The sequence below is a fragment of the Anolis carolinensis genome, chromosome 2 (genome assembly GCF_035594765.1).
Source record: "Anolis carolinensis isolate JA03-04 chromosome 2, rAnoCar3.1.pri, whole genome shotgun sequence".
Taxonomy (NCBI): Eukaryota; Metazoa; Chordata; class Lepidosauria; order Squamata; family Dactyloidae; genus Anolis; species Anolis carolinensis.
In genome coordinates this window covers 8,554,461-8,582,032 of record NC_085842.1, presented here as the reverse complement: position 1 = coordinate 8,582,032, position 27,572 = coordinate 8,554,461, and the positions used below count along the sequence as shown (strand labels likewise).

Below are 27,572 nucleotides of genomic sequence, written 5' to 3'. Positions count from 1 at the left end.
CTGAGCATATTCTCCAAAATGCCAAAGCCTCCTTAGGCAGGTAAAGGTTTTCCCCTGACGTTAAGGCTGGGAGTTGTCGTTTTCCTAGGCCCGCAGCCTCCTCTGCCCAAGCGTGCAGCTAGACTAGAATACAAGCCAAACTTTTCATGTTGGGTGACATGCCAGGGGCTACAACAGGCATGGGCAAACTTGGGCCATCCCGGTGTTTTGGACTCCAACTCCCACAATTCCTAACAAACTGTAGGCTAGGAAAAGTGGGAGTTAAAATCCAAAACACCTGGAGGGCCCAAAACGGAAATTCCAGACAGGAAACAATCAGAGCCAGCAAACATCTCCCAATACAGGATTCCTCCAGACAGTAAGCAGCCAGACCTTGAAGCTGCAAGGCTATTCAATGCTAATCAAGGAGATCAACTGCAACATTCACACCTGCCTCAAGCAGACAAGAGCCCTTTCTACCACCATGGACATTATTCCACAGATATATAAGCCCCTTGGTTACCCAGCTTGATTAGTACTGAATAGCCTTGCAGCTTCCAAGCCTGGCTGCTTCTCATTACTTTAGTTTCCATACCACCAGACTACGCCACAGCAACGGGTGGCCAGGCACAGCTAGTTTTTGATTTCAAAAGTGTGACTCGGGAACTGAAAACGTTAGTAGGCCAAAGCCTGTTAAGAGTCAGTGGGCCAAAGCTAGTGTCGCCCTGAGGAGAGTGAGCAGGCCGAAGGCTGTGGGAGGGAGTTTGCCTGAGTGTGAGGAGGCTTCTCCGTGAGGAAGGTCTCACGGGATGAGGCAGGCCTGATACGAGGGGGCCTGGACTGAGAGAAGCCTCGTGTGTCAAGCTCCAGTCTGAAGGCTGCTGCGTGTAAAGCTATTATGTATTTATTTGTGTTATGGAAACCTTGTTCTTGTAAATAGTGCAACCATATTATTTTACTACAAAGAGAAGCCTCCTACGGTCGGTGTGTTTTTGTTCTTTTCTTCACCCTGGGCTACTGGGGCGGGGTCACGCTGCTGCCAAGGAGTTGCTCCATTGTACATTAAGCCCCACTCCTCCAACAGAGTCTTCCAGGGAAAAATAGTACTGTTAAGTTTATGTTGGTTCCCTAAAAATTCCCTAAAAAATTATAATTCACTATTATATTTGTATATTTATATTACATGAAATATTACTAATAATATTGCGATATAGTTGTATAATATAATATATTGTATGTATATATACTTGTAAACCGCCCTGAGTCCCCTTCGGGGTGAGAAGAGCGGTATATAAATGTCGCAAATAAATAAATAAATCCCTAAAAAATGCCCTGGTTATGTGGTATCCTTGAAAATGGAAGTTCAAGAAGATTGCTCTTGTAGCTTTTTTAAAATGTTGTTCCTAATATTTTTTTAATTCCCCCAAATCAGTGAATGAGTGAAACATTCTGAAACTTTTGGGGGGGGGGGCTAACAGTAGTAAATGTGCTCTTCCATTGTAGCAAGTTTCATCCCAATAGCTCTGAAAATGAGGGAGAAAGCAGCCCTGGAAGCTCCCTCCCTTGCGCAATTATATAACGAAAAATAATGAAAATGTTCTTCGCCAGGATGCAGCCCTCCTTGTAGCACTAATTCTAGAATTTAGCTGGCCTTCCTCAAAACATCTAATTTGGCAAACAGTAGTGATGTATGGTTGTTGTATGTCTTTCGGGCTGTGTGGCCATGTTCCAGAAGTATTCTCTCCTGTCGTTTCGCCCACATCTATGGCAGGCATCCTCAGAGGTTGTGAGTACATAAACAACATCACGCTGAAAACACACGAATTCCGTCCAGGAAACAATCTGGACCACCAAACATCTCCCAACAAAAAATTCACTCAGGGAGGAAACAGCCAGGCTTTTAAGCTGCAAGGCCATTACATGCTAATCATTTTCCCTAATTGCAGCATTCATACTTGCCTCCAACAGACAAAAAAAAAATCAGAAATATTGTATATTCACAACCTTTAGGAAATAATATCCCGATTGTGCAGTGTGTTAAATTGCTGAGCTGCTGAACTTCTGGACCGAAAGGTCGCAGGTTTGAATTGGGGGAGCGGAGAGAGCCCCCACTGTTAGCTCCAGCTTCTGCCAACCCAGAAATTCGAAAACGTGCAAATGGGAGTAGATGGATAGGTACTGCTCCGGCGGGAAGGTAACGGCACTCCATGCGGTCATGCCAGCCACATGACCTTGGAGGAATCTACGGACAACGCCGGCTCTTCGGCTTAGAAATGGCAATGACCACCAACCCCCAGAGTCAGACACGACTGGACTTAACGTCAGGGGGAAACCTTTACCCTTGACCTTAACTACCACCAGTTCCTTAATACTTTATTTCCCATATCACCAGACCTCCCCACAGCAACGTGTGGCTGGATACAGTTAGTATATTACAATTATACATTTTTGTTATTTAAACTATACATATTGTGAAATTATGTTTTTTTTCTCGAAGTGACACACCACCCAAGTCATGCTAGGTTTTTTGGCGAATTTTGACACACCAAGTGCAAAAGGTTGCCCATCACTGATCTCGGGAGATGCAATCCTTCAGGGAACTCCCACAAGATCAGGGCTTCCCCTGTCAACACCGCTGCTGCAAAGTTTGCAAAGGTCCGCACTTCTCCTTGGCGTATTTCTGTGCAGCCAGGTGAACTCCTGCCCGTATTTTGAGCTCGTTGGAGGCACTAATCTTGCTACTGAATACAGACAAAGCCTTTCGTCCTTTAGTCTGCCGCCATTCCTAAACCGGAAGTTCAAGTTGAGGTCTTTGAATATCGATAGTTTCTAATTAGACAACCATTCATCAATACCGTTGTCGAAGGCTTTCATGGCCGGGATCACAGGGTTGTTATATGTCTTTCGGGCTGTGTGGCCATGTTCCAGAAGTACTCTCTCCTGACGTTTCGCCCACATCTATGGCAGGCATCCTCACAACCTCTGAGTTTTGAGCAGCCAGGCCTTGCAGTTGTGAGGGGAGGAAACGAAATGGGCTGTAACCTGTTTGGTGAGTCTGGTGGAAGGGAGGGGGGGGAGTTTAAAGAGGATCTTCCATGGGGTTGGAGTAGCTTTTTCATTGGGTAGGCCCCTGAGGGGCGGAATTTTGAACCCACCTTGCTCCTCCTGAGAAGTATTAGGCTGTGGGATGGTGGGGAAGATGGCGACGGTGTCTGAAGGGAGAAAGGAGTGCGCGCGGGAGTGGCCGTTGGAGGGAGGGGCGTGGATTGTTCTGTGTGCGCATGGGCTGGCCGATTGCGCATGCGTAGATGGTGCGTTCCAGTTTTGGGGGTGTTTTTGGCCCCATGGAGGTTGGGGATTTGTAGTTTGTTTCTAAGAACGTAGAGACATGGATGAGGGGTTGTGTTGTCAATTTTCTAGGTTGGGGGGCCTTTAGTTTTGTTGTTTTGCCCGGTGGAGCGACGCCATTATCCTTTTATATATATAGATATTGTATATGCATATAATATTAATATTATTTTGTAATACAATAGAATACTAATAATACAATATAATATTAATTAAATATTATATATTACATGTAATATTAGTAATAATCTATATATATAAATGAGTGATGGCATCACGGCGACCAACAAAACAACAAAACTACAGGCCCCCCAACCTCGAAATTTGACAACACAACCCATCATCCACGCCTCTAGGTTGATACAACAAAAAGAAAAGAAAAATAAAGTCCTAATTAGAGGGAGAGGAATAATTGTTTTTATCCAATTGCTGCCAGTTAGAGGAGTAATCTCCTAGCAACCAACTCAGCCCAGGGGACAGGCAGACTTAGGCCTCGGCCAGTTTCACAGATTATCTAATTTGCACTGGATTATATGGCAGTGTAGACTCAAGGCCCTTCCACACAGCTATATAACCCATTTATAATCTTATATTATCTGCTTTGCACTGGATTATCTTGACTCCACACTGCCATATAATCCACTTCAGTGTGCATTTTATACAGCTGTGAAGAAGGGGCCTCATATAATCCAGTTCTAAGCAGATAATATAAGGTTATAAATATAATATGTAATAATTACTGTGATATAGAATCATAGAATCATAGAATAGTAGAGTTTGAAGAGACCTCATGGGCCATCCAGTCCAACCCCATTCTGCCAAGAAGCAGGAAATCGCATTCAAAGCGATTAATAATAATACAGAACAATATAATCTCTAAAATCAGGACAGTAAATAAAGAGCAACACTCTGAAAGCATAAGCCACAGCAACGCGTGGCCGGGCAAAGCTAGTATTACAATATATAGATATAGTACAATATGGTAATTTATTGCCAGTATTATGCTATACCATTAATATAAAATTGTATGTAAATTTAATTTGTAAGCCGCTCTGAGTCCCCTTCGGGGTGAGAAGGGCGGGATATAAATTTATTTAATAAATAAAGAAATAAGTTGATAATAGTATTGTTGCAAAAATAGATTCATAGAGAATTCAACTAGTATTGTTACAAACATAGATTCATCATTCAATTCAACTTCCCGACTTGCGTTGCTGTGTCTATGTGGATTGAAATGTAAGGAAGGGAAAAGAGACTTTTTAAAAATCAAAAACCATTTTTCATTGTAAAGCTAGTGGATTGACTACATTTTGGGTTTGTCTGTTTTCTGCATACACATTTAGTTCAGACGGTTTACTGACTCTGGAGCATGCGACGTATAATTGCCCAGGAGAGAAGCCTTTGTTTTTACACTTCTACCCACACACTTGCAAAGATTGCCCCTGCGCTTCATTAACAGCCATTGCGAATGCAAGGAGAATTGGTAATTGTAGTCGTTTGTACTCGGATGTCGGTTTGAATGAGTGGGATTCCCTGGGCAATCACCCCCAACTCTTGCGTGTATGTAGAGTTGGCCATGTTGGGTCTGTGTGCCAAGTTTGGTCCAGATCCATTGTTGGCTGGGTTCAGTGCACTCTGGGCAAGGGTGAGCTACAACTCTCATAATCCAGGTCAATTCCAGCAGGCCTTGCCGGAAGCGGCGGCACGCACACTGGCTAGCCGCTTCACCTGGGGGAGGCTGGTGAGCATGCATGCTGCCGCTTCCGGCGAAGTCTCCAGGCTGCCTGGCCCTGGTCTCAGCAGTGCACCACGGCGGAAGTAGCGTCGAAAGAGGAGGCCGCCTCCAACTCCCAGCCAGGCTTCGGGAAGAAGTGGAGCCTGGTCTTTGGGCCACAAAGAAGATCCCGCCCCTTTCCCCTGCGAGCAGGGATCTGGCGCTATGCTTTTGGCTACGAGGAGTACGGGGGCGTGGCCTCTGCAGCCTCCCACTGGAAGCGGCAGCACGTGCGAACAAAAAGTTGGCTTTAGGGCACGTGGAGGCTCCTCAAGAGGCACCTCAAGTGCGCCTCCCACATGATGTCGCTCCAGGCAAGTGCCTAAATTGCCTTAAGGGTGAACCGCCCCTGCTCCCACCCCAACTCACCCCACGTGTTGCTGGACTGCAATCTCTAGTATCTCCCGTCTTTCTCTATGGGAAGAGTGCAGAAATATCTGAAGGGCAGCAGGATTCCCACTTGCCCTAGGAGTCCATCCATCCATCTCCTCTACACCCCTTTCTTATGTACTGCTGCTAGGCTGAGTGCCTTCCACCCTGTGCTTCCGCATCCCCAACTCTGATTTTGTGGTCTCAGTGTAGAAGTTTGCATTCTCCTTTGTTTTTCTCTTTGCATTTGTTCTGCCTGAGGTTCCCTACCTTTGTGGTATAGGTTTTGTAAGGAAGAAGTATGTGAAGGATGTTTGTGGCCTGATTTGCTCTCAATGTCTCCAGGTGCCTTGCTTTGGAAATGTGTGTTGGATTATTTTGGGTGTAAGGATGAAATGATGAATCAAGTGTTTTTCCTGTTTGCAACTGTATATATTGGACATGTGTTCCAGCAACTTAACTGTTAACAGCAGGACAGTTTGACTGATAGCCTGCTGCAGCCAATAGGTCGTGACTTCTGGCCGGAGAGGACGTTCATCCTTCTACTGTGGAATGTGCTGTTATCAGTAGTGTGTGTGTGCTTCGCTGATCGGCAAGGAGAAAGCATGTCTGGACTTTACATCTTGTAAATATCTTTGTATATATTTGGAATAAAGCTTTTGAACCGCTGCGACCAGCTGATTTGCGACGAGCAAGCATTCTGACTGAAGAGGAATTGGTGAGAGTCAAAGGATCACCAATAAATCAGGGTGCTGTGGAGCTGATGTTTTCAAAACAACCCACCCTGTCAATGTGGGGCAGGGATAACATTGCAGGGATAGAGAGGATCAGGAAAATATATTTTTTTGAGTTGGAAGAAATCTACACAAGATAATCAAGTATTTTTCTCCTAAAACTGATCACTTGGGACAGTCTGTCCGTACAGGTGGTCACTCGAATTCTGAGTTGGGATGTGAGGAAGTGGGAACAAGACAGGAAATGCTTTTCAACCTTAGCCCCTTTCTGTGATGACCATATTGTTAGAGGCCTTCCTTTACAATGGTTGGACTACTCTCTTAAAACATGGCAGTGCCAAATATCTCATATACAGAATCTTGGGCCACTATCTCTTTGCAGGGATTGTTAATTGTTGGGCAAGTGTTAAAATAGTTCTCAGCAGGCAACGGGCTCTTCTCAGTTGGACCACTCTTTCTTCCTTCTTCCCCTGTGTTTGTTACAGCCCTAGGCTATTGTTCTTCATGTCCAGTGAGATCTTTCTTTGCTCCACTCCTGATGGGGTTTTCCTCTCATTTGTCTGGCAGGTAACCTCTGAATGAACCTTGTGAAGAACACTTTGCCCTTTTTTTTACGTCTGAAATGAAAGTACACAACACTGACAAAAAGAAGAAATAAGTTGGAGAAATTATATTTCAAGCTACATACCTGTGTGTTCAAGGAGGCAAGGGAGATGTGTGCTGTAAGAAGAGGGGCTTCGTAAAGAGAAATGAGGACTACAGCAAAACAAAAACTGTTTAGTAGTAATGTGTTGTCGAAGGCTTTCATGGCCGGGATCAACCCTGTTTAGTAGTAAATAATTGGGAATTTCTGGCATAATATTTGAATAATAAATGTTAAAGAATGGAAAATACCTTGTCAAAACCAAACACGAGGGAGAAGTTACATTATTGTGTTAATTGTGGGAAATGTTTCATTGGAAGACATTTTCTTACTAAACATCAACGAACTCACACAGGAGAGAAACCATATACATGTGTGGAATGTGGAAAGAGCTTCAGTATGAGTGGAAATCTGCGTTCCCATCAAAGGACCCACACTGGGGAGAAGCCACATAAATGTGTGGAATGTGGAAAGAGCTTCAATCGCAATACGAGTCTGCGTATCCATCAAAGGACCCACACAGGAGAGAAGCCATATGAATGCCTGGAATGTGGAAAGAGCTTTAATCAGAGTGGGCATCTGCGTTCCCATCAAAGGATCCACACAGGGGAGAAGCCGCATAAATGCATGGAATGTGGAAAGAGCTTCATTCAGAGTGGAGATCTCCATATTCATGAAAGGACCCACACAGGAGAGAAGCCACATACATGCGTGGAATGTGGCAAGAGCTTCAGTGAGAGTGGACAGCTGCGTATCCATCAAAGGACCCATACAGGAGAGAAACCATGTAAATGTGTGGAATGTGGAAAGAGCTTCAGTCACAGGGGACATCTGCATTCCCATCTAAGGACCCACACAGGAGAGAAGCCATATAAATGCCTGGAATGTGGAAAGAGCTTCTGTCAGAGTGGACATCTGCGTTCCCATCAAAGGATCCACACAGGGGAGAAGCCACATAAATGCATGGAATGTGGAAAAATTTTCAGTGAGAGTGGAACGCTGCGTATCCATCAAAGGACCCACACAGGAGAGAAGCCATATAAATGCATGGAATGTGGAAAGAGCTTCAGTATGAGTGGTCATCTGCGTACTCATGAAAGAATCCATACAGGGGAGAAGCCACATAAATGCATGGAATGTGGAAAGAGCTTCAGTGAGAGTGGAAATCTGCGTAATCATCAAAGGACCCACACAGGGGAGAAGCCACATAAATGCATGGAATGTGGAAAGAGCTTTAGTCGGATTGGAGATCTCCATACCCATCAAAGGACCCACACAGGGGAGAAGCCACATAAATGCATGGAATGTGGAAAGAACTTCAGTCAGAGTGGAAATCTGCGCACCCATCAAAGTATTCACTCAGGGAAGAAGACACATAAATAAGAGAAATGCATAGAAGCCAGAATGGATGTCCAAAGAACTTTTAACTAGGCTACGACTCAAAAGAGACATGAATAAGAAGTGGAAAAGGGGAGAAATCACCAAATTATAGAATCATAGAGTTGCAAGAGACCTCATGGGGCATGGACTAGAAGCAGGAAATTGCATTCAAATCACCCCCAAGAGATGGCCATCCAGCCTGTTTAAAAGTATCCAAAGAAGGAGCCTCCACCACACGCAGTGGCAGAGAGTTCTCACAATTAGGAAGTTCTTCCTCATGATCAGGTGGAATCTCCCTTCCTGTAGTTTAAAGCCATTGTTCCGTGTCCTAGTCTGCAGGGCAGCACAAAACAAGCTTGCTCCCTCCTCCCTATGACTTCCCCTCACATATTAGTACATGGTTATCGACCCAAACAACTACTGTCCTGCCAACCTCACGGCGATCCCAGCCAAAATTCTGGAAAAAAATCGTTAAGTTAGTGGTTCACAAACATTTAGAAAGGAATACGGTCATTGTTAATACTGTAGTCAGCATGGATTTCTCATAAATAAGTCATTCCAGGCTAATCTTTGTTTCTTAGCCAATGTAACTGTAGGTTGTTTGTGAATCCAATGTAGTTGCATAGAATCTGTATGTCTGTATGTCTAAATGTTGTTCTTTGTTGTTCTGTAAAAGTTCTGTCATACCTCTCAGACTGAAACTGCAATAAAAAGAACCTATGCTTTAAAGTTATTGAAAAGTTATTCATTACATTTTTGGTGGCAGCGGTGGGATATTCTGTTCAGTCTGAGCAGGATATTTTAACTTTTGTTTTAAAAGTCTTCCTGCCGACTACGCCAATTTGTCATGAAGACACTAAATAAAGAACAACACTCTGAAAACAGGGGAATTCCACACAGGAAACAATCAGGGCCAGCTAACACCTCCCAACAAAGTCTTCCCATCAACAAAGTCTGGCAAATCCTCTGTTTTCTCAGGGCCACAGACAGTAGAAGCACATAAAATATTGCAAACAACACCACTCTGAAAACAAGGGAGGTTCGATGCAAGGAACCCATGGATGTAGCATATCTGGATTTCAGTAAGGCTTTCGACAAGGTCCCTCATGACCTTCCGGCAAACAAACTAGTCAAATGTGTGCTAGGCAAACCTACAGTTATTATTTATTCATTTTTATCCCAGTTTTCTCCTGTGGGTGGGATTCCTTAAGTTTGCAGACAACACCAAACTGGGAGGGATAGCTAACACTCCAGAAGACAGGAGTAGAATTCAAAACGATCTTGATAGATTAGAGAGATTGGCCAAAACTAACAAAATGAAATTCAACAGGGACAAATGCAAGATACAAATAAAACAATATTTAAAAATGTACAGCAAACACCATTTAAAGATATCCATAACCCCTGGCCACTGAAGTTATTTGTCAAATATTATCAAAATATTTATCAGACTGGCAGTGCCTATTATCATTCATCTGAGAAGGCCTGGCTCCACAGAAAGGTTTTAATAACCCACAGGAATAGCAAATATAAATAACAACTGCTCAAAATATTGCTGGAGAAGATGCCAAGAATCGGGAACATACATACATATGTGGTGGCTGTGTCAATATGTAAATAATTTCTGGGGAAAGGTATTTAGAGAGATAGAAGACATAATGAACATTAAAGTAGAAAGAAGTCTTAGCATGGCTTTGTTATCATTCTATAATAGTAAACAGTTGAATAAAGAGGACAAAGATGCAGAAATAAACTTATTAAACCTTGCAAGAGTGCTTATAGCAAAGAATTGGAAAAGGGAAATAAATATACAGATAGAAGAATGGTATAAGGAAGTATGGAAACTGGGAAGAAATGATAGGTTGATATGGAAATTGAAAGTTAAACGAGGGACCTGGAAACAAAGTGATTGTGATGATGTCTGGAGAAAATGTATTGGAAGAGGATTCAAAAAGAAAGAAGGAAAATTACCTCCAGAAGAGAGAATAAAATGGAATTTTAGACAGACGATAAAAGAAGTTTCTTAGGGGAGGGAACACGGTGGTGAGGGAAAGAAATATGAATAAGCGTGAAAATAACAGTAGATGCCAAATGTTAATGTATTGTAGATTGTATTGAATCTTATGCGACTGCTGTAGAACAAAGGATGTATGAAAAAGTTTAAAAATTAATAAATATTTGTAATTTGTATAAACATGCTTTTGTTATCTCTCTTGTCTTTGAATATAAATTATTTTAAAGAACAGATTGTGATGTAGCAGCTATAAAAGCCAATGTGATTCTAGGCTGTACCAATAGGAGGATTCTGTCTATATAATAATAATAATAACATAATAAAACTTTATTTATATACCGCACTATCTCCCGGATGGGACTCAGGGATACAGTCATAAAAGCACTGTATCATAAAAGCACTGTATCAGGGATACAGACTGTAAAAGCATTACAGTCATAAAAGCAACACAAACATTACATAACAACATAATACACATTATTAAACAATAATAATAATAATAATAATAATAATAATAATAATAATAATAATAATAATAATAATTTTATTCTTATATCCCGCCCCATCTCCCCGGAGGGACTCGGGGCGGCTTACATGGGGCCATGCCCAGACACGACAGCACAAATCAGATAAAACATTAAAACTTCAACATGATTAAAAACAGTCATAAAAGTCAATATACACAATAATATTAAAATCCCGATTTGGGTCAAAAGATCCAGGCCAAGGTGCAAAGCAATATCAAGTTATCAGGGAGGGATAATTATACAGCAGGTGTAATACTTAAAGTGCTGAATGAATCCTAAAAACAATCCAGAGGGTCTACTGCTTAATAGGTAAATAACATGATCCCACAAGGATCAGTCAACGAAGGCCTTCTGGAATAACCAAGTTTTCAGGCTCTTCCTGAAAGAGAGTAGGGTAGGGGCCTGCCTAATCTCCCTGGGGAGCGAGTTCCACAGCCGGGGGGCCACGGCGGAGAAGGCCCTCTCCCTCGTCCCCACCAACCGCAACTGCGAAGTTGGTGGAAGCGAGAGGAGGGCCTCCCCCGACGAGCGAAGAGGTCGTGCGGGTTCATAGGGGGAAATGCGGTCTCGAAGGTAGGTGGGTCCCAAACCGTTTAGGGCTTTGTAGGTGATCACCTGCACCTTGAATTGGGCTCGGAAAATAAATGGCAGCCAGTGGAGCTCTTTAAACAGCGGCGTTGAGCGCATCCTGTAATCTGCCCCAGTTAGAAACCTGGCTGCCGATCGTTGTACTAGTTGTAGTTTCCGAGCCGTCTTCAAAGGCAGCCCCACGTAGAGCGCATTGCAGTAATCCAGTCTAGAGGTAACTAAGGCATGGACCACCCTGGTCAGATCTGACTTCTCGAGGTATGGTCGCAGCTGGCGCACAAGTTTTAGTTGTGCAAAGGCCCTCCCAGCCACGGCCGACACCTGGGCCTCAAGTGTCAGCGCAGAGTCCAGGAGGACCCCCAAGCTGCGGACCTGCGCCTTCAGGGGGAGTGCAACCCCGTCAAGCACAGGTTGCCACCCAAGACCCCGATCAGACGTACGACTGACCTGGAGGACCTCTGTCTTGTCAGGATTGAGCTTCAGCTTGTTCGCCCTCATCCAGGCCAATACAGCGGCCAGACACTGGTCCAGTCTCCGAGGGGCTTCCTTGGAATTAGGTGGAAAGGAGTAGTAGAGTTGGATGTCATCCGCGTAGAGATGGCACCGCACTCCAAAACTCCGGATGACCTCACCCAGCGGTTTCATGTAGATATTAAAAAGCATGGGGGACAAAATGGAACCTTGCGGGACCCCACAGGTCAATGGCCAGGGGTCCGAGCAGGTGTCCCCCAGCTTCACCAACTGGGAACGGCCCTCTAGGAAGGACTGGAGCCACTGCAGAACAGTACCCCCAAGGCCCATCCCGGAGAGACGTCCCAGAAGGATATCATGGTCGATGGTATCGAAAGCCGCTGAGATGTCCAATAGAACCAGCAGGGTCACACTCCCCCTGTCCAGCTCTCTGCGGAGGTCATCCACCAAGGCGACCAAAGCCGTCTCGGTACTGTAGCCAGGTCTGAAACCAGACTGCGATTGGTCCAGAAAATCCGTATCTTCCAAGAATCCCTGGAGCTGGGAAGCAACCACCCGCTCCAAGACCTTGCCCAAGAATGGAAGGTTAGAGATTGGTCTGTAGTTACTGAGGTTAGCCGGATCCAAGGAGGCTTTCTTCAAAACAGGCCTCAACACAGCTTGTTTTAGGCCAGATGGAAATATGCCCTGCTCCAAAGAGGCATTGATTATTCTCACAAACCAATCAACTAGCCCTCCACTGGCTTGTTTTAAGAGCCAAGATGGGCAAGGGTCAAGGGCACAGGTGGTCGCCCTCACCGCTCCAAGAATCTTGTCCACATCATCAGGCTGCACAAGCCGAAACGAATTTGACCCAAGGACCTCTGGATCACTCTTTCCGAGGTCCATCTACCCCTGTTCAATATAGAGTCTTCAATTTGAAAAGCCAGCTGTTTCAAACAAAGTAAAGTAATACAATTATAACAATAAATCACACTTACATGACCAGATCAAGGGGACGGGAACCATAAAGGGAAATCTTATGCAATATATTCAGGCTCAAAAATCGGCGGTAGTCCAATATAATTACTCAAAAACCTACCGGCACCACCAGGTCTTCAGTTCCTTACGGAAATTGGATAATGTAGGGGATTGCCTAATCTCTTTTGGCAATGCATTCCAGAGCCGGGGGGCCACTGCCGAGAAGGCTCGTTCCCTCGTCCCCACCAGCCTCACTTGAGACGGTGGTGGGAGCGTGAGAAGAGCCTCCCCGGAAGATCTCAAGGTCCGCACTGGCTCATAGGAGGAGATGCGATCACGGAGATAGATAGGGCCTGAGCCATATAGGGCTTTATAGGTCAAAACCTGCACCTTGAGTTGGGCCTGGCAGTTTATCGGCAGCCAGTGGAGCTGCTTTAATAGGGGCATTGTGTGCTCCCTATTGCCGGCTCCCGTTAGAAATCTGGCTGCCGATCTTTGAACCAGTTGGAGTTTCCGGGCCGTCTTCAGGGGCAGCCCCACGTAGAGAGCATTGCAGTAATCCAGTCTGGATGTAACTAAGGCATGGACCACCGTGGCCAAATCAGACTTCTCGAGGTATGGTCGCAGCTGGTGCACAAGTTTTAATTGTGCAAAGGCCCTCCCGGCCACCGCCGACACCTGGGCATCAAGCGCCAGAGATGAATCCAGGAGGACCCCCAGACTGCGGACCTGCGCCTTCAGGGGGAGTGCGACCCCGTCAAGCACAGGTTGCCACCCAATACCCTGATTGGTCCCACAACTGACCAGGAGGGCCTCTGTCTTGTCTAGATTAAGCTTCAACTTGTTAGCCCTCATCCAGTTCGACACAGCTGCCAGGCACCGGTTTAGGGTCTGAGCAGCTTCCTTGGAGTTTGATGGAAAAGAGTAGTAGAGTTGGGTGTCATCTGCATAGAGATGGCACCGAACTCCAAAACCCCAGATGACCTCTCCCAGCGGTTTCATGTAGATGTTGAAAAGCATGGGGGAGAGAATGGAACCTTGCGGGACCCCACAGGTCAAAGGCCAGGGGTCTGAGCAGGTGTCCCCCAGCTTCACCATCTGGGAACGACCCTCCAGGAAGGAGCGGAGCCACTGCAAAGCAATGCCCCCAAGACCCATTCCCAAGAGCTGCACTAGAAATATACCATAGTCAATAGTATCGAAAGCCGCTGAGATGTCCAGGAGAACCAGAAGGGATGCACTCCCCCCATCTAGTTCTCTGCGGAGGTCATCCACCAAGGCGACCAAAGCCGTTTCAGTCCCATGACCAGGCCTGAAGCCAGACTGTGACAAATCCAGATAATCGGTCTCAACCAAGAATTCCTGGAGCTGAGAAGCAACCACTCTCTCCAGGACCTTGCCCAAAAATGGGAGGTTGGAGATTGGCCGGTAGTTGTTCAATAATAATGAATCTAAAGTCGCCTTCTTTAAAATGGGCCTCACAATTGCCTTTTTAAGGCAAGATGGAACATGCCCTTGCTGCAAAGAGGTGTTGATGATACCCGTAAACCAGTCAGCCAGCCCCCCACCGGCGAGTTTGATACGCCAAGATGGGCAAGGATCTAGGATACAAGTGGTCGCCCTCACCGCTCCAAGAACCTTGTCAACGTCATCAGGCAGAACAAGTTGAAACAAATCCAATAAAATCTGACAGACAGGTGCCTCGGTTACATCCCCTGGTTCTGCACTAATGTCAGCGTCCAAGTCGGAGCAAATTCGAGCAACTTTGTCTGCAAAATGATGTGCAAACTCGCCACATCGGGTTGTCAGGTGATCAGAAGGCCCCTCCCCCTCAGGGGGATGGAGGAGCTCCCTGACCACCTGAAACAACTCTCTTGGTCTATTAATTGCAGACGCAATGCGTGCAGTCGAGAAAGTCTTTCTGGCTGCGCGCATTGCCACGGAGTATGCCTTAAGAGAGGCTTTAGCCCGTGTTCGGTCGGATACACTTCGAGCCCTCCGCCGACGGCTCTCTAGCCCCCGCCTCGTACACTTCACCACTGCCAGCTCCCCAGTAAACCAGGGGGCTGGTTTGGATCGTTGCGACAAGAGGGGACGATCAGGGGCGATCGTGTCTATTGCCCTAGAGACCTCCATGTTATAGTGATCTACAAGGACATCAACAGGATCGTCAGCCAGCATGGCAGGAAAATCCCCAAGAGATGTCAGGAATCCATCCGGGTCCATAAGTCTCCTGGGGCAGACCAACTTAATGGGCCCACCACCCCTGCGGAGGTTAGAGGTTACAGTAAGTCTAAAGCTGATCAGGTGATGATTGGTCCATGACAATGGAATAATTTTTTGCTCTTCCACACCGACATTTCCCCCATCCGCAACAAAGACTAGGTCCAAAGTGTGGCCAGCTACATGGGTGGGCCCTGATATCACTTGGGACAATCCCATGGTCGTCATGGCGGCCATGAAGTCCAGAGCTGCGCCAGACAGGGCGGCCTCCGTGTGGACGTTGAAGTCTCCCAGCACAACAAGACGCTGAGACTCCAACACCACATCGGAGATCACCCTCGCAAGCTCTGGCAGGGAGACTACTGTGTCGCGGGGTGGTCAGTACACAAGTAGAAGCCCCAGACTGTCCTGGTTACCCACTTTCAGATGGACACATTCGAATCCTGAAAATTGCGGAACAGGGCACCTGGTCAGGATGATGGAATCACGATAGACCACCGCAACCCCACCTCCCCGCCCCCCAGGTCTGGCCTGCTGATGCACTCTGAAGCCTGGTGGACAGAGCTGGGTAAGGTTTACCCCCCCCCCCCCCCAGCTCATCCAACCAGGTCTCAGTAATGCATGCTAGGTCTGCTACTTCATCCAGGATTAAGTCCTGAATGGCAGCTGTTTTACCGTTCACAGACCTAGCATTTAACAGCAGGACCTTAAACCCAGGGGGGCTGTCATGCTGGCTCTCTAACCTATCTCGCTTCAGGGTCGCAAGAACTCTGTTGCGCTTCTCCCTGAGTTAGTGTGTTCGATCACATCTCCGCCTCCCCAGTACAGTCTCAATGGTGGATCCCCGGCTCTGGAAAACAATATGTCCCTGGATGGTCTTGGAGGAGAGGATAGTCAATGTATAGCTGGTGCTGGAGGAGGAGGGGAGAGTCCTCCTTGGGCGGAGCTTTGTGGTATGAATTCATCTCCAGAAGAGATGTAGGCTAAGAGAGGAGGGCAGACTGGAGTTGCCATGTGGGGCTCTTTCTGAATTTTCGGCAATGTGGGGAGTCTCCATTTACAAGTTAGCTCTCTTTCGTGAGCCTGAGATACTGGGATTGAGGGCCTCAATTGATTTTTTTGACAGCTATTTCTTTGGGCATATCCAAGGAAGTCACGGCCTCCTTTCTTCTGCTTTGTTCAGACCTCACCTGGAATAACCCTGTCTCCAGGTCTCGGTCCCACAATTCAAGACGGATATTGACAGGTGAGAATATTGCCAGAGATGGGATGTAGAAAAGGGCAGAAAGAGCTGGGTGTGTTTAACTGAGAGGAAAGAAGGAAGGGCTTCTCCCTTGGCAGGAAGGAAATGTTGGACCCCAAAAGGGTTGGCCTTGGTCAGGATGAGAGGGTGGACGGAGAGGAAAGGCGTATCCATGAGACCCCGTGTTGCCTACTCCTGGTATGGAGTCCTAGAACCCTAGAGCCGGAAGAGACCCCCAAGGGCCACCCTGTCCTGCCCTCTGCCATGCAGGAAGGCACAATCAAAGCACTCCCGATGGACAGCCTCTGGGGAGAAGACACCACACTCTGAGGCAGCCTAGGCCTCTCACTAACAGCTCTTACTCGTTCTTATTGTGTTTGGATATTTTATGTTAAGTAGTGAATAAATCAAGAATAAAACTTGCAAGGACTTTGGATGGAAGTCAGAACACAAGGGTGTTTATTCAAAGAGATGAGCTACTTTACAAAGCCAGAAGCTGTGAAACTGTGACCAGGACTCTGCCGTGTTTTGGGAATTGGAGTCAATGACTTGCCTATGAGACAGTCTGTCCCCTTGTGCAGCTGGAGGAGGCCGTGAGAGGACTGAATTCACCTGCCTGTCTAGCAAGGGTGTTGCATGTGCTTTTACTCTGCTCCTCCTTTTCTTCCTCCCCTCGCCAACACTGACAAGTTGGACAGGCCTCATCGAAACAATAGAAAGCATTAACTCAAGGTAAGAACTGTTGAGTAGTGGAGTCTGCTCCTACTGGGAGTCCGTAAGAGTCTGCTTTGGAGGTTTGTAAGCAGAGACCATCTGTTGGGGGGTGCTTTGGTTGTTCGTTCCTGCATGGTCTGAGGATGATGAGCCCATCAGCACACAAGCCAAACTGACTGGGAGGAGGAGGAGGAGAAGGAGAGGTGTGTTCTTTCGCCATGGAGGGGCCGGGCTGTGGCACAGGCTGGTTAGCAGCCAGCTGCAATAAATTACTCTGACCAAGAGGTCATGATTTCGAGGCTAGCCCGTGTCGGGGTGAGCACCCGACAATTAAAATAAAAAAATAGCCCCTGCTCGTTGTTGACCTAATCATTTATCAAGTAAGAAATTTAGGCACCACTTATATGTGGGGAGGCTAATTTATGACACCATAAAAATCAGTCAGCTGCTGTTGGAATGAGGAAGTTGCCGTTGCAGTGGATGATGAAGCAGCTGCTTCCCCTGTGACCAGAATCAAGCATACCCTCAGGAAGCTGGAAAAAGTTTCAATTGCCTCTGCGTCTGTCTCCGTCTCTGTTCTATGGCATTGAATCATTGCCTTATATGTGTACAGTGTGATCCACCCTGAGTCCCCTTCACGGTGAGAAGAGCGGAATATAAATACTGTAAATATATAAATAAATAAATGAAGCAATTGATCCCGTGGGGCCGTGGAGTCCAGCCCATTCTGCTCCAAGCAGCATCACCAGCCAGAGCATCATCCAGAGAGAGGACCCCCCCCCCCCTCAGGCCCTTGCCTTCTTTTTAAAAAAAGCAAGGAAAAAGCAAGAAAAAAGGGCAAGAGAAAAGAAGACAAAGGAAGGGAAGAGGAGATAAGAGAAAAAGGAAGGAAGGACAAGAGATGATGGGAAGGGAAGAGAAGAAAAAGGAAGGGAAGACAAAAAGGAAGGAAGAGGAAGAGAAAAGAAGGAAATGAAGGGAAGGGAAAAGAAGAGAAAAAGGAAGGGAAGGGAAGAGAAAAAGGAAGGAAGAGGAAGAGAAAAGAAGGAAATGAAGGGAAGGGAAAAGAAGAGAAAAAGGAAGGGCAAGAGAAAGAAAGGCAAAGGAAGGGAAGGTTAGAAGGCAGGCAAGGGAAGAGAAGAGAAAGAAAAAGCAAGGAAAGTAGGGCAAGAGAAAGAAGGCAAGAGAACAGAAAGGAAAGTGATAGGAAAGGAAGGGAAGGGAAGGAGTCAGGCAACTGATGAGAAGAGAAAGGAAAAGCAAAGCAAAGGAAGAGAAGAGAATGAAAGAGAGGAGACCCCAGTGCACTCCCAGGCAGCAGCACGTGCCACCCGTATCATTTCAGACCAAAGGCCCCCATCTGACCAAGGTACTGCGGAGAATGGGGATCGGTTTCCGTACCCACGGGTGTGGGGGGGGGAGGAGGACCCTCGCGGATACCCAAAGTGGCCTTCTTCCCTCACCTGGCCCTCTACCTCCATGGAGCCCTTGCCTGGTGCGGCCAGGGAGAAGCTCTCACGCGCCCAGCCAGAAGCAGGAAGGGGGACTCCGCGAGGAATGTTAGAACTGGACACACGGCATGGGCCCCGAAGAGGAAGCTCCCACCGCCCTCCTACAGCCCCACCTTCCCCAAGAAAGGGAGGCCCACTCCCCATGCGCTCTAAGGCCAGGAGAAGGCGCCCGATGGGAAGCACTGCCTTAAAGGGAAGGGGCCAACTCTGGATCTCTCCCATATCAGATATTTACAACATGCAAGCTGACCAGTCCTGACTGAGGAGGAAAACAGAGGACGTTTCTGTAGGGGCACAACGTTCACAAACTGGACATTTGCAACCAAGGTGGAAATGGAGCTGGAAACTAAGCCCAGAGGAACAACTGATGGAATCACATATGGTTTATTTCTTTTCAGACGAGGTGACGTCAATCATATTTAACCCTCTGAAGCAGTGGTCCTCAACCTGTGGGTCCCCAGGTGTTTTGGCCTACAACTCCCAGAAATCCCAGCCAGCCAGTTTACCAGTTGTTAGGATTTATGGGAGTTGAAGGCCGAAACATCTGAACATTTGAATGCGATTTCCTGCTTCTTGGCAGGGGGTAGGACTGGATGGCCCATGAGGTCTCTTCCAACTCTACTATTCTATGATCTGTGGACCCACAGGTTGAGAACCACTGCTCTGAAGGATTGACACACACAGCTTGCTTTCTGCTGCTCCAGAGAACAGGACCTCCAACTTACAGATTCAAATGACAAGAACGGGGACTCCACCAAATCTGACGCAGAACTTCTCAAAGGGTCCTGTTTGAAATCAGACATTTACACACAATGGCTGTTTTTTTTAGCCTGTATGTGTTCTCTGGTGCCGGTCAAGGGATGAACTCTGAGTAAAACATTTTCCACACTCACCGCATTCGTATGGCTTCTCTCCTGTGTGAAGTCTTTTGTGCGTTATCAAGGCTGAACAGGAAACAAAATATTTCCCACACTCCTGGCATTGGTATGGCTTCTCTCCTGTGTGACTTCTTTTGTGCCTCGCCAAGTCTGAACTGGAAGCAAAACATTTCCCACACTGCTGGCATTGGTATGGCTTCTCTCCTGTGTGGAGTCTTTTGTGGCTCACTAAGTTTGAACTGGAAGCAAAACATTTCCCACACTCCTCGCACTGGTATGGCTTCTCTCCTGTGTGGCTTCTTTTGTGCCTCGCCAAGTCTGAACTGGAAGCAAAACATTTCCCACACTGCTGGCATTGGTATGGCTTCTCTCCTGTGTGTAGTCTTTTGTGGCTCGCCAAGTTTGAACTAGAAGCAAAACCTTTCCCACACTCCTGGCATTGGTATGGCTTCTCTCCTGTGTGAAGTCTTTTGTGGCTCACCAATGCTGAACTGTCAGCAAAACATTTCCCGCACTCCTGGCATTGGTATGGCTTCTCTCCTGTGTGAAGTCTTTTGTGGCTCACCAAGGCTGAACTGGAAGCAAAACATTTCCCACACTCCTGGCATTGGTATGGTTTCTCTCCTGTGTGGAGTCTTTTGTGCCTCACCAAGGCTGAACAGGAAGCAAAACACTTCCCACACTCCTGGCATCTGTATGGGTCCTGACCTGTGTGAAATTTCTCGTATTTCACCACACATTTTGCTGATACTTTCCATTTAAAATGGCTTTTCCCAACATCGAGTGTCCTGTGAAGCACAAGTGCCACATTTTGAGTAAAACATTGCCCACATACATTGCATTTGTTGGGCCTTTCTATGGCAGAACCTCCATCTTCTCTGTGGGCTTGCTGGTGTCTACGAAGGCCCCCGTTGAGTCCCAAATGCTTCCTGCATTTGATGCATAAATGGCTCTTCTCCCCGTTACCTACTGTGAAGTAGAAGAACAGAAACAATCATTCCTCAGCGTGAGTGATAAGGACTCAAAGGAAATGGGATAAGAAGTGGATTGAAGTGATCCTTCAAACAACACAGACATGGAGGAAAAGAAGGTATAAAAGTTGTCCTTTCGCTACCCCTTGTTCAGTAAAGATGGGCACTGGTTGACTGCCTGGAGCCTCTAAGAGAGAGATGAGTAACATACGCTCCAGAGGCTCCCTGTTGCTCAGCCCAGCCCGGTTTTTTATTCCGTCTCCTTCTCTCTGGGGAATGGATGCCTTTCCCCTTCACATCCAAACGCATGCCTTTTCCTCTAGCTTTAGACTTTACCTAGCTACCACCCATTTCACCATCATTCCCTCCTTTTTCTTTCTCTCCCCCAATCCCAGTTCTCTTTTCCCATGCTCCCTTAAGGTTGGATTTTTCCGCTCCAATGTAGAAGATCCCATACTTAATTTCAGAGTACAGCAGAGTCTCGCTTATCCAACATAAATTGACCAGAAGAACATTGGATAAGTGAAAATGTTGGATAATAAGGACGGATTAAGGAAAAGCCTATTAAAGGTCAAATTACATTATGATTTTAGAAATGAAGTACCAAAACATAATGTTTTACAACAAATCGACAGAAAAAGCAGGGAAAAGGCAGAACTGCTCAATGCCTTCTTTGCCTCGGTCTTCTCACAAAAAGAACGCCATCTTCAACCTCAGCAACATGGAATGGACGAAGGATTGGGGGAAATCCAACCCCAAATAGGGAAACAAGTTGTCCAGGAACACCTGGCCTCTCTAAACGAATTCAAGTCCCCAGGGCCAGATCAGCTACATCCAAGAGTATTGAAGGAACTAGCTGAGGTTATTTCAGAACCACTGGCGATCATATTTGAGAATTCTTGGAGAACAGGAGAAGTCCCAGCAGATTGGAGGAGGGCGAATGTGGTCCCTATCTTCAAGAAGGGAAAAAAGAACAACCCAAACAATTACCGTCCGGTCAGCCTCACATCGATTACAGGCAAGATTCTGGAAAAGAACATTAAGGAAGTGGTCTGCGAACACTTAGAAACAAATGCGGTCATTGCTAATAGTCAACACGGATTTACCAAAAACAAGTCATGCCAGACTAATCTGATCTCTTTTTTCGATAGAGTTACGAGTTGGGTCGATACAGGGAATGCAGTGGATGTAGCGTACCTAGATTTCAGTAAGGCCTTCGACAAAGTTCCTCACGATCTTCTGGCAAACAAATTAGTAAAATGTGGGCTAGACAAAACTACGGTTAGGTGGATCTGTAATTGGCTAAGCGAACGAACCCAAAGGGTGCTCACCAATATGTCGACTTCATCATGGAAAGAAGTCACGAGTGGAGTGCCGCAGGGCTCCGTCCTGGGCCCGGTTCTGTTCAACATCTTTATTAATGACTTAGACGTCAAGTTTGCAGACGACACAAAACTGGGAGGGATAGTCAAAACTGGGAGGGATAGTCAACACTCCAGAAGAAAGGAGCAGAATTCAAAACGATCTTGACAGACTAGAGAGATGGGCCGAAACTAACAAAATGAAGTTCAACAGGGACAAATGCAAGATACTTCACTTCGGCAGAAGAAATGAAAATCAAAGATACAGAATGGGAGACGCCTGGCTTGACAGCAGTGTGTGCGAAAAAGACCTTGGAGTCCTCGTGGACAACAAGTTAAACATGAGCCTGCAATGTGATGCGGTAGCGGAAATAGCCAACGGGATTCTGTCCTGCATCAATAGGGGAATAGCGTCTAGATCCAGGGAAGTCATGCTCCCCTCTATTCTATTCTGCCTTGGTCAGACCACACCTGGAATCACACTGTGTCCAATTCTGGGAGATGTTGAGAAGCTGGAAAGCGTCCAGAGGAGGGCAACTAAAATGATTAAGGGTCTGGAGAACAAGCCCTATGAGGAGCGGCTTAAAGAGCTCGGCATGTTTAGCCTGCAGAAGAGAAGGCTGAGAGGAGACATGATAGCCATGTACAAATACGTGAGGGGAAGTCATAGGGAGGAGGGAGCAAGCTTGTTTTCTGCTGCCCTGCAGACCAGGACACGGAACAATGGCTTGAAACTGCAGGAGAGAAAGGAGAGTCCACCTGAACATCAGGAAGAAATTCCTCACTGTGAGAAGGGCTGTTCAGCAGTGGAACTCTCTCCCCCGGACTGTGGTGGAGGCTCCATCTTTGGAGGCTTTTAAGCAGAGGCTGGATGGCCATCTGTCGAGGGTGCTTTGAATGCGATTTCCTACTACTTGGCAGGGGGTTGGACTGGATGGCCCATGAGGTCTCTTCCAACTCTACTATTCTATGATTCTGTGATTCTAAGCAGTTCAATACACAGTAACATTATGGAAAAATCACTGTATTTACAAATTTAGCACCAAAACATTGCAATGTATTGAAAGCATTGACTACAAAAATATTTACTACTAAAAATTGACTATAAATATAGAATTGCATAAAACAACACTATCGGAAGTTAAATCCGTAAAAAGTTCAGTCTTGTAAAGATTTTTTTAAATTTGTGATCCTTGCCTGCTTTTCTGACAACTGCCATTTCTCCTCTGCCAAGTCTCGCCATCTTTGCGGCAGAGGAGTTTTGCTAACGGCGGAGACCTGGGCCTCCATCGTCAATGAAGGGTCCAAGAGGACTCCCAGACTCCTTACCAGTAAAGACGGGCATAGCACTTCGCCATCCAGGGTTGGCAACTGGATATCCCCACTGCCTGGTCGGCCCAGCCATAGGATCTCCGTCTTTGCTGGATTCACCCTCAACCTACTGGAACGCAACCATCCAATAATGGCCTCGAGGCACTGGTGAAAATTGTCGGGTACAGACTCTGGTCGGCCTTCCATCTTTAACACAAGCTGAGTGTCGTCAGCATATTGATAATACTCGAGCCCGAAATCTTGGACCAGCTGAGCAAGTGGTCGCATATAGATGTTAAACAACAGAGGGGAGAGAATGGCCCCCTGAGGAACCCCACAATGTAGAGGGGACCTCTCAGAGACCAGGCCTCCCCTCTCCACTCGCCGTCCACGGTTGTGAAGAAAGGAGGCCAGCCAATTTAAAGCTGTCCCCCTAACTCCAGCAACGGCAAGGCGGTGGGTCAGAAGGTTGTGATCGACTGTGTCAAATGCTGCTGTGAGATCCAATAACACAAGCAGCACCGACCTGCCCTGGTCAAGCTGGCATCGGAGATGATCTGTGATGGAAACCAATACAGTCTCTGTCCCATGCCCCGCACGGAAGCCAGACTGGAAAGGATCCAGTCCGGCTGTGTCATTTAGGAACTGCTGCAGCTGCACCGCTACTGCCCTCTCAATCACCTTGCCCAGAAAGGAAAGATTCGACACTGGGCGGTAGCTGGAGGGAACCGAGAGATCTAAATCTGTTTTTTTTTAGCAAAGGAGAGACCACCGCCTCTTTTAATCCCTCTGGAAAGACTCCTTGCTCAAGGGAGCTGTTTATTATTTTCAATAGAGGGTCACGTAATCCCTCCAAGCAGGATTTCACCAACCAAGAGGGACACGGATCGAGGGAGCAAGTGGTCGGTCCAGCTGCAGCTATGAGCCTATTGAGAGCCTCTGCGTCCAGCAGGATGAACCGGTCGAGGGTGGGTCCAGCGAGTGGCCACGGCGTCCCAAGTTCTCTCACTGTGTTGATTGTGGCAGGGAGGTCCCGGCGTAGTAGCGAGACCTTGTCGGTAAAATAGCTCTGAAAAGCCTCGGCTGAAAGGGCCTGATCATCACTATTTGGGACGATAGGGACCGTCGTTAAAGATCGAATAATTTTAAACAATTTTGCCGGGCGTGAGCTGGCAGACGCTATCAGAGAGGCGTAATATACTCGCTTTGCTTTGATGATAGCATGTTCATAGGACTCCATGAAAGCTCTATAAGCTGATCTCGATACTCTGTCACGGAGTTCTCACCACACTTTCTCTAGCCGTCTCTTTTCCAGCTTCATCGGTCGAAGTTCCTCGGTGAACCAAGGAGACCAGTTTCGGTGGGGTTGGAGAGGGCATCTAGGGGCGATCTCATCGAGTGCATTGGATAGCCTGGTGTTCCATGAGTCCACCTGTGCATCGCTCAAGTCGTTGACAGGCTCCAGATCTCTCAGAGCATTCCGGACCTAGTGGGTTCCATAAGTTTCCTTGGGTGAGCCCAGATCGGCTCGGCACCCTTGTCGGGTGGGAAGGCATGCTCCACTCTTAGGGCACAGTGATCTGACCATGGAACCTCTATAGTAGAGACTTGGGTCACTTGAGCTGTAAGTAGAGAAATTAGGTACCACAAATTGCGGGGGAGGAATTTTACGACACCATAAACATCAAGACCAGAAATGCGGTGACGAAGAGGAAGGTGGAAGGAGGAAGTTCTGATAGCTCTCCATCATAGAGAATGAAGTAACAGCACTCCCTGTGACTGAATCTGAGCACAACATCAGCCTCCAAGGCACCAAAAAAAAAAAAACTGGACTTCAAGACTACATACCTCCTTCTGTTTGTCTTATTCTGTTCTGTCCTGTCTCCAAACGGCATTGAATGTTTGCTGTGTATGTGTATTATGATCTGCCCTGAGTCCCCTTGGGGAGATAGGACGGAATATAAATAAAGTGTAATAATAATAATAATAATAATCATCATCATCATCATCATCTTTGAAAATTTCATTGGTTAGCAACACACTTTTTTGATTGTACTATTTTACAGGAAGAGCGTTTTTTGACATTGTTTTAAAGGCTCTTGGATTTTTGGGCTCCCCAATCATTGCGAGGTCTATTTTGTGGTTTGCGGTAGCATTGCTGCACGCTAAAATTGTCAGCCTCTCTTTGCTGTGCTTTTAGCCAGGGGCTGCTGCTTCAGTTCTGGCTGCAAGACTCCTACTGGGTAACACTTTGCAACTGAGGCCGGTCTCGTCACAATTCCACATCTGATCGCCCGTTAGGTTTTCAGTTTCATTAAATTCTTGAATTTTTTTTCATGAATGCCTCTGTTTCTTGATAATTTGATGACAGCTTCTCACCACAAACACTTAGCTGACGGATTCCATAATGTTTCTTCCACTTGTCGAGCCAAAAATAAAATCAGGATCCCCTTCATTACATTCCTTTCGAAAACGCACGCCTTTTGCTGTAAAATAGGCCCTGAAATGGGCACACCTTTGTCTCTGGACTGCGTAAACCAACCATGCAAAGCTTCACTAACTTTTTCATAGTTACACTTTATCATCGTTTTCCTCTCTTTTAGCGCACCATCAGTAACTTTGGGGGAACTCCATTCTTCCATCTCCGATCGATTCCCGTGAGCTAGTTTCAGAATAGGCTGAAGGAATCCCTCCCACTTGTCTCCTGATTGACAGTTGGGATGTATCTATTTGTTCTCTCTGTTTCTTTCTCTCATTCTGATTGGTTTTGTAGAATGGTGCATGCTTTTGCTTCAGATTTCTGACTTATATCTCAGTGTGTACTGTGTGCATTAAGACCTCTCTCTGCTTGTGTGTCAGGAGAGATGTAGGGCTTGGAGTTTTTCCCTCTCTTTTAAACCCGAGAAGAGATGGAAACAGAGAGCAGCCCAGACCCAGTCCTTTACTATTTAGAAAGGGAGTTATTATTTTTTGTAAATAAACCTTTTGTAATTTTAAAGACTGGACTCTGCATCTTTGCTTCTGAAGTTCTTGATTTTTTTACAGCCAGATCACTTCAAGCTCTGCTTGTTGTGAGCTGAATGCTCAACTATCAGTTTCCTGTTGGTATTTATAGGTGCTCTGCTTTTTTTGGGGTAGTTTTCTCTAACAAAATCCTGAGACTTCTTGGAAATACCACTGTCAATTGTTCTGTTCAGCCCCTTGCTCTGATTCCAATACCTGTCTAATTCTGCACACCTTTTACACATACGAGAATTTAGGAACTTTTTCACATACGAGAATTCAGGAAGGTGGCTGTGGATAATTTGGGATTTTCTAACATTTAGGATGAAATAAATATACAGAGTGTTTCAAAAAGATGCACTCAATTGGAAAGAGCTAGATTTCTGCAGATGTGAAACTACCATGAGTGACACTCTTACCACTTGAAGGAGAGGGGCAGAGTTTGACGGCTGCTCTATGCCTCTCCCTGTGCACAAAAACCTCAAGCCCCAATCAGTCACAAGCACAGAACACACAACACAGAACACATGATATTACAAGTCACCATCTTGCGAATAAATGAGGCTAGGGGCTGTTTGTGCGCTGAGAGAGGCAGCGTAGAGAGAGAGCTTAGCCTTCAGACATGCAAAGACTAGCCTGCCTGGTGGGTGGGGGGGGGGGGGGGGGAATAAGGTTGAATACCACAACAATCGAAAGATGTATAGCCACCTCTGCGTATCTGAAGCTAGGGGAAGTTTGGGGTTTTTTCATGATCCATTCTCCGGCCCCTCTCTCCAGCCAATCTGCTCCCTCCCTCTATTTTCTTCTCACACAAACACTCAGAGAGAGAGAGAGAGAGAATGAGAGAGAGACAGAGAGGGGGGGGGGTGCTTCGACTTGACTCCAGTTATGGAAATCTTCCCACTTGAGTCTGAATTGGTGCTTATTATTATTATTTCTCTTATATCATATATTTCTAACACAAGCCCTGCCTTGCGGACCCTCAGTGACTGTGACGATTTAGGCTAATACTGCCTTTTGAAACAGAAATCCCATCAGTGAGGGAGCCTTACCGAGAGAGGCCACAATCCCATTCATCTCCTCCATGACCTGCTTGTGCAAGGCTTTCTGGTCAGGATTCAGGAGAACCCACTCCTCCAGGGAGAAATCCACAGCCACGTCCTCAAAGGCGATTGGGCCCTGGCGGAAGAAGAAAAAATTCCTTCCTCACATGAGAGCTATCAAGAAAAATGATGACAAGAAATTCTTTAAAGTAAATTTACATTCCTGCTGGTTGCTTGAAAGGGAAAGGGCCAAGGCCTCCCTGCCACAGTTGTAAGCTTTGTAGAGACAATGGATTGGTCACAATCAGAACAAATTCTCAGTTGATATGTAGAATCAGGATATGTTCCAGCCTTTATTGTGGTGCCCAGAACTGGACACAGTGTTGTTGTTCCAGGTGAGGTTTCCCCAAAGCAGAAAGAAGGTCGCCACGACTTCCCTGAATCTAGACACGATATTCCTTGGGATGCAGCCCAAAATCTCATACTCTTTTCAGCTGCTGCATCACATTGTTGGCTCATGTTCCACT

At 46.4% G+C, this 27,572-nt stretch overlaps 3 protein-coding genes across 3 annotated transcripts in view; 2 read left to right on the top strand and 1 right to left on the bottom strand.

Moving 5' to 3' along the window:
- LOC100562976 (zinc finger protein 658B) overlaps nt 1-27,572 on the top strand; it is a 488,523-nt gene that overhangs the window by 401,492 nt on the left and 59,459 nt on the right. The window lies entirely within an intron of this gene.
- Nucleotides 1-27,572, bottom strand: part of LOC100563175 (zinc finger protein 208) — a 97,805-nt gene that overhangs the window by 63,606 nt on the left and 6,627 nt on the right. The window contains 2 exon segments of the mRNA XM_062974314.1: nt 19,286-20,325; nt 27,055-27,181. Of these exon segments, the coding sequence (XP_062830384.1) occupies nt 19,286-20,325; nt 27,055-27,181 (1,167 nt within the window).
- Nucleotides 7,088-10,421, top strand: LOC134296936 (zinc finger protein 239-like). The gene has a single exon (XM_062973121.1). It carries the CDS (start codon nt 7,088-7,090, stop codon nt 8,228-8,230), a length of 1,143 nt encoding a protein of 380 aa, XP_062829191.1. The 3' UTR covers nt 8,231-10,421.

Coding starts and splice junctions, on each gene's coding strand:
- LOC134296936 (XM_062973121.1), top strand. CDS start 7,088: ATGGAAAATACCTTGTCAAAACCAAACACGAGGGAGAAGTTACATTAT.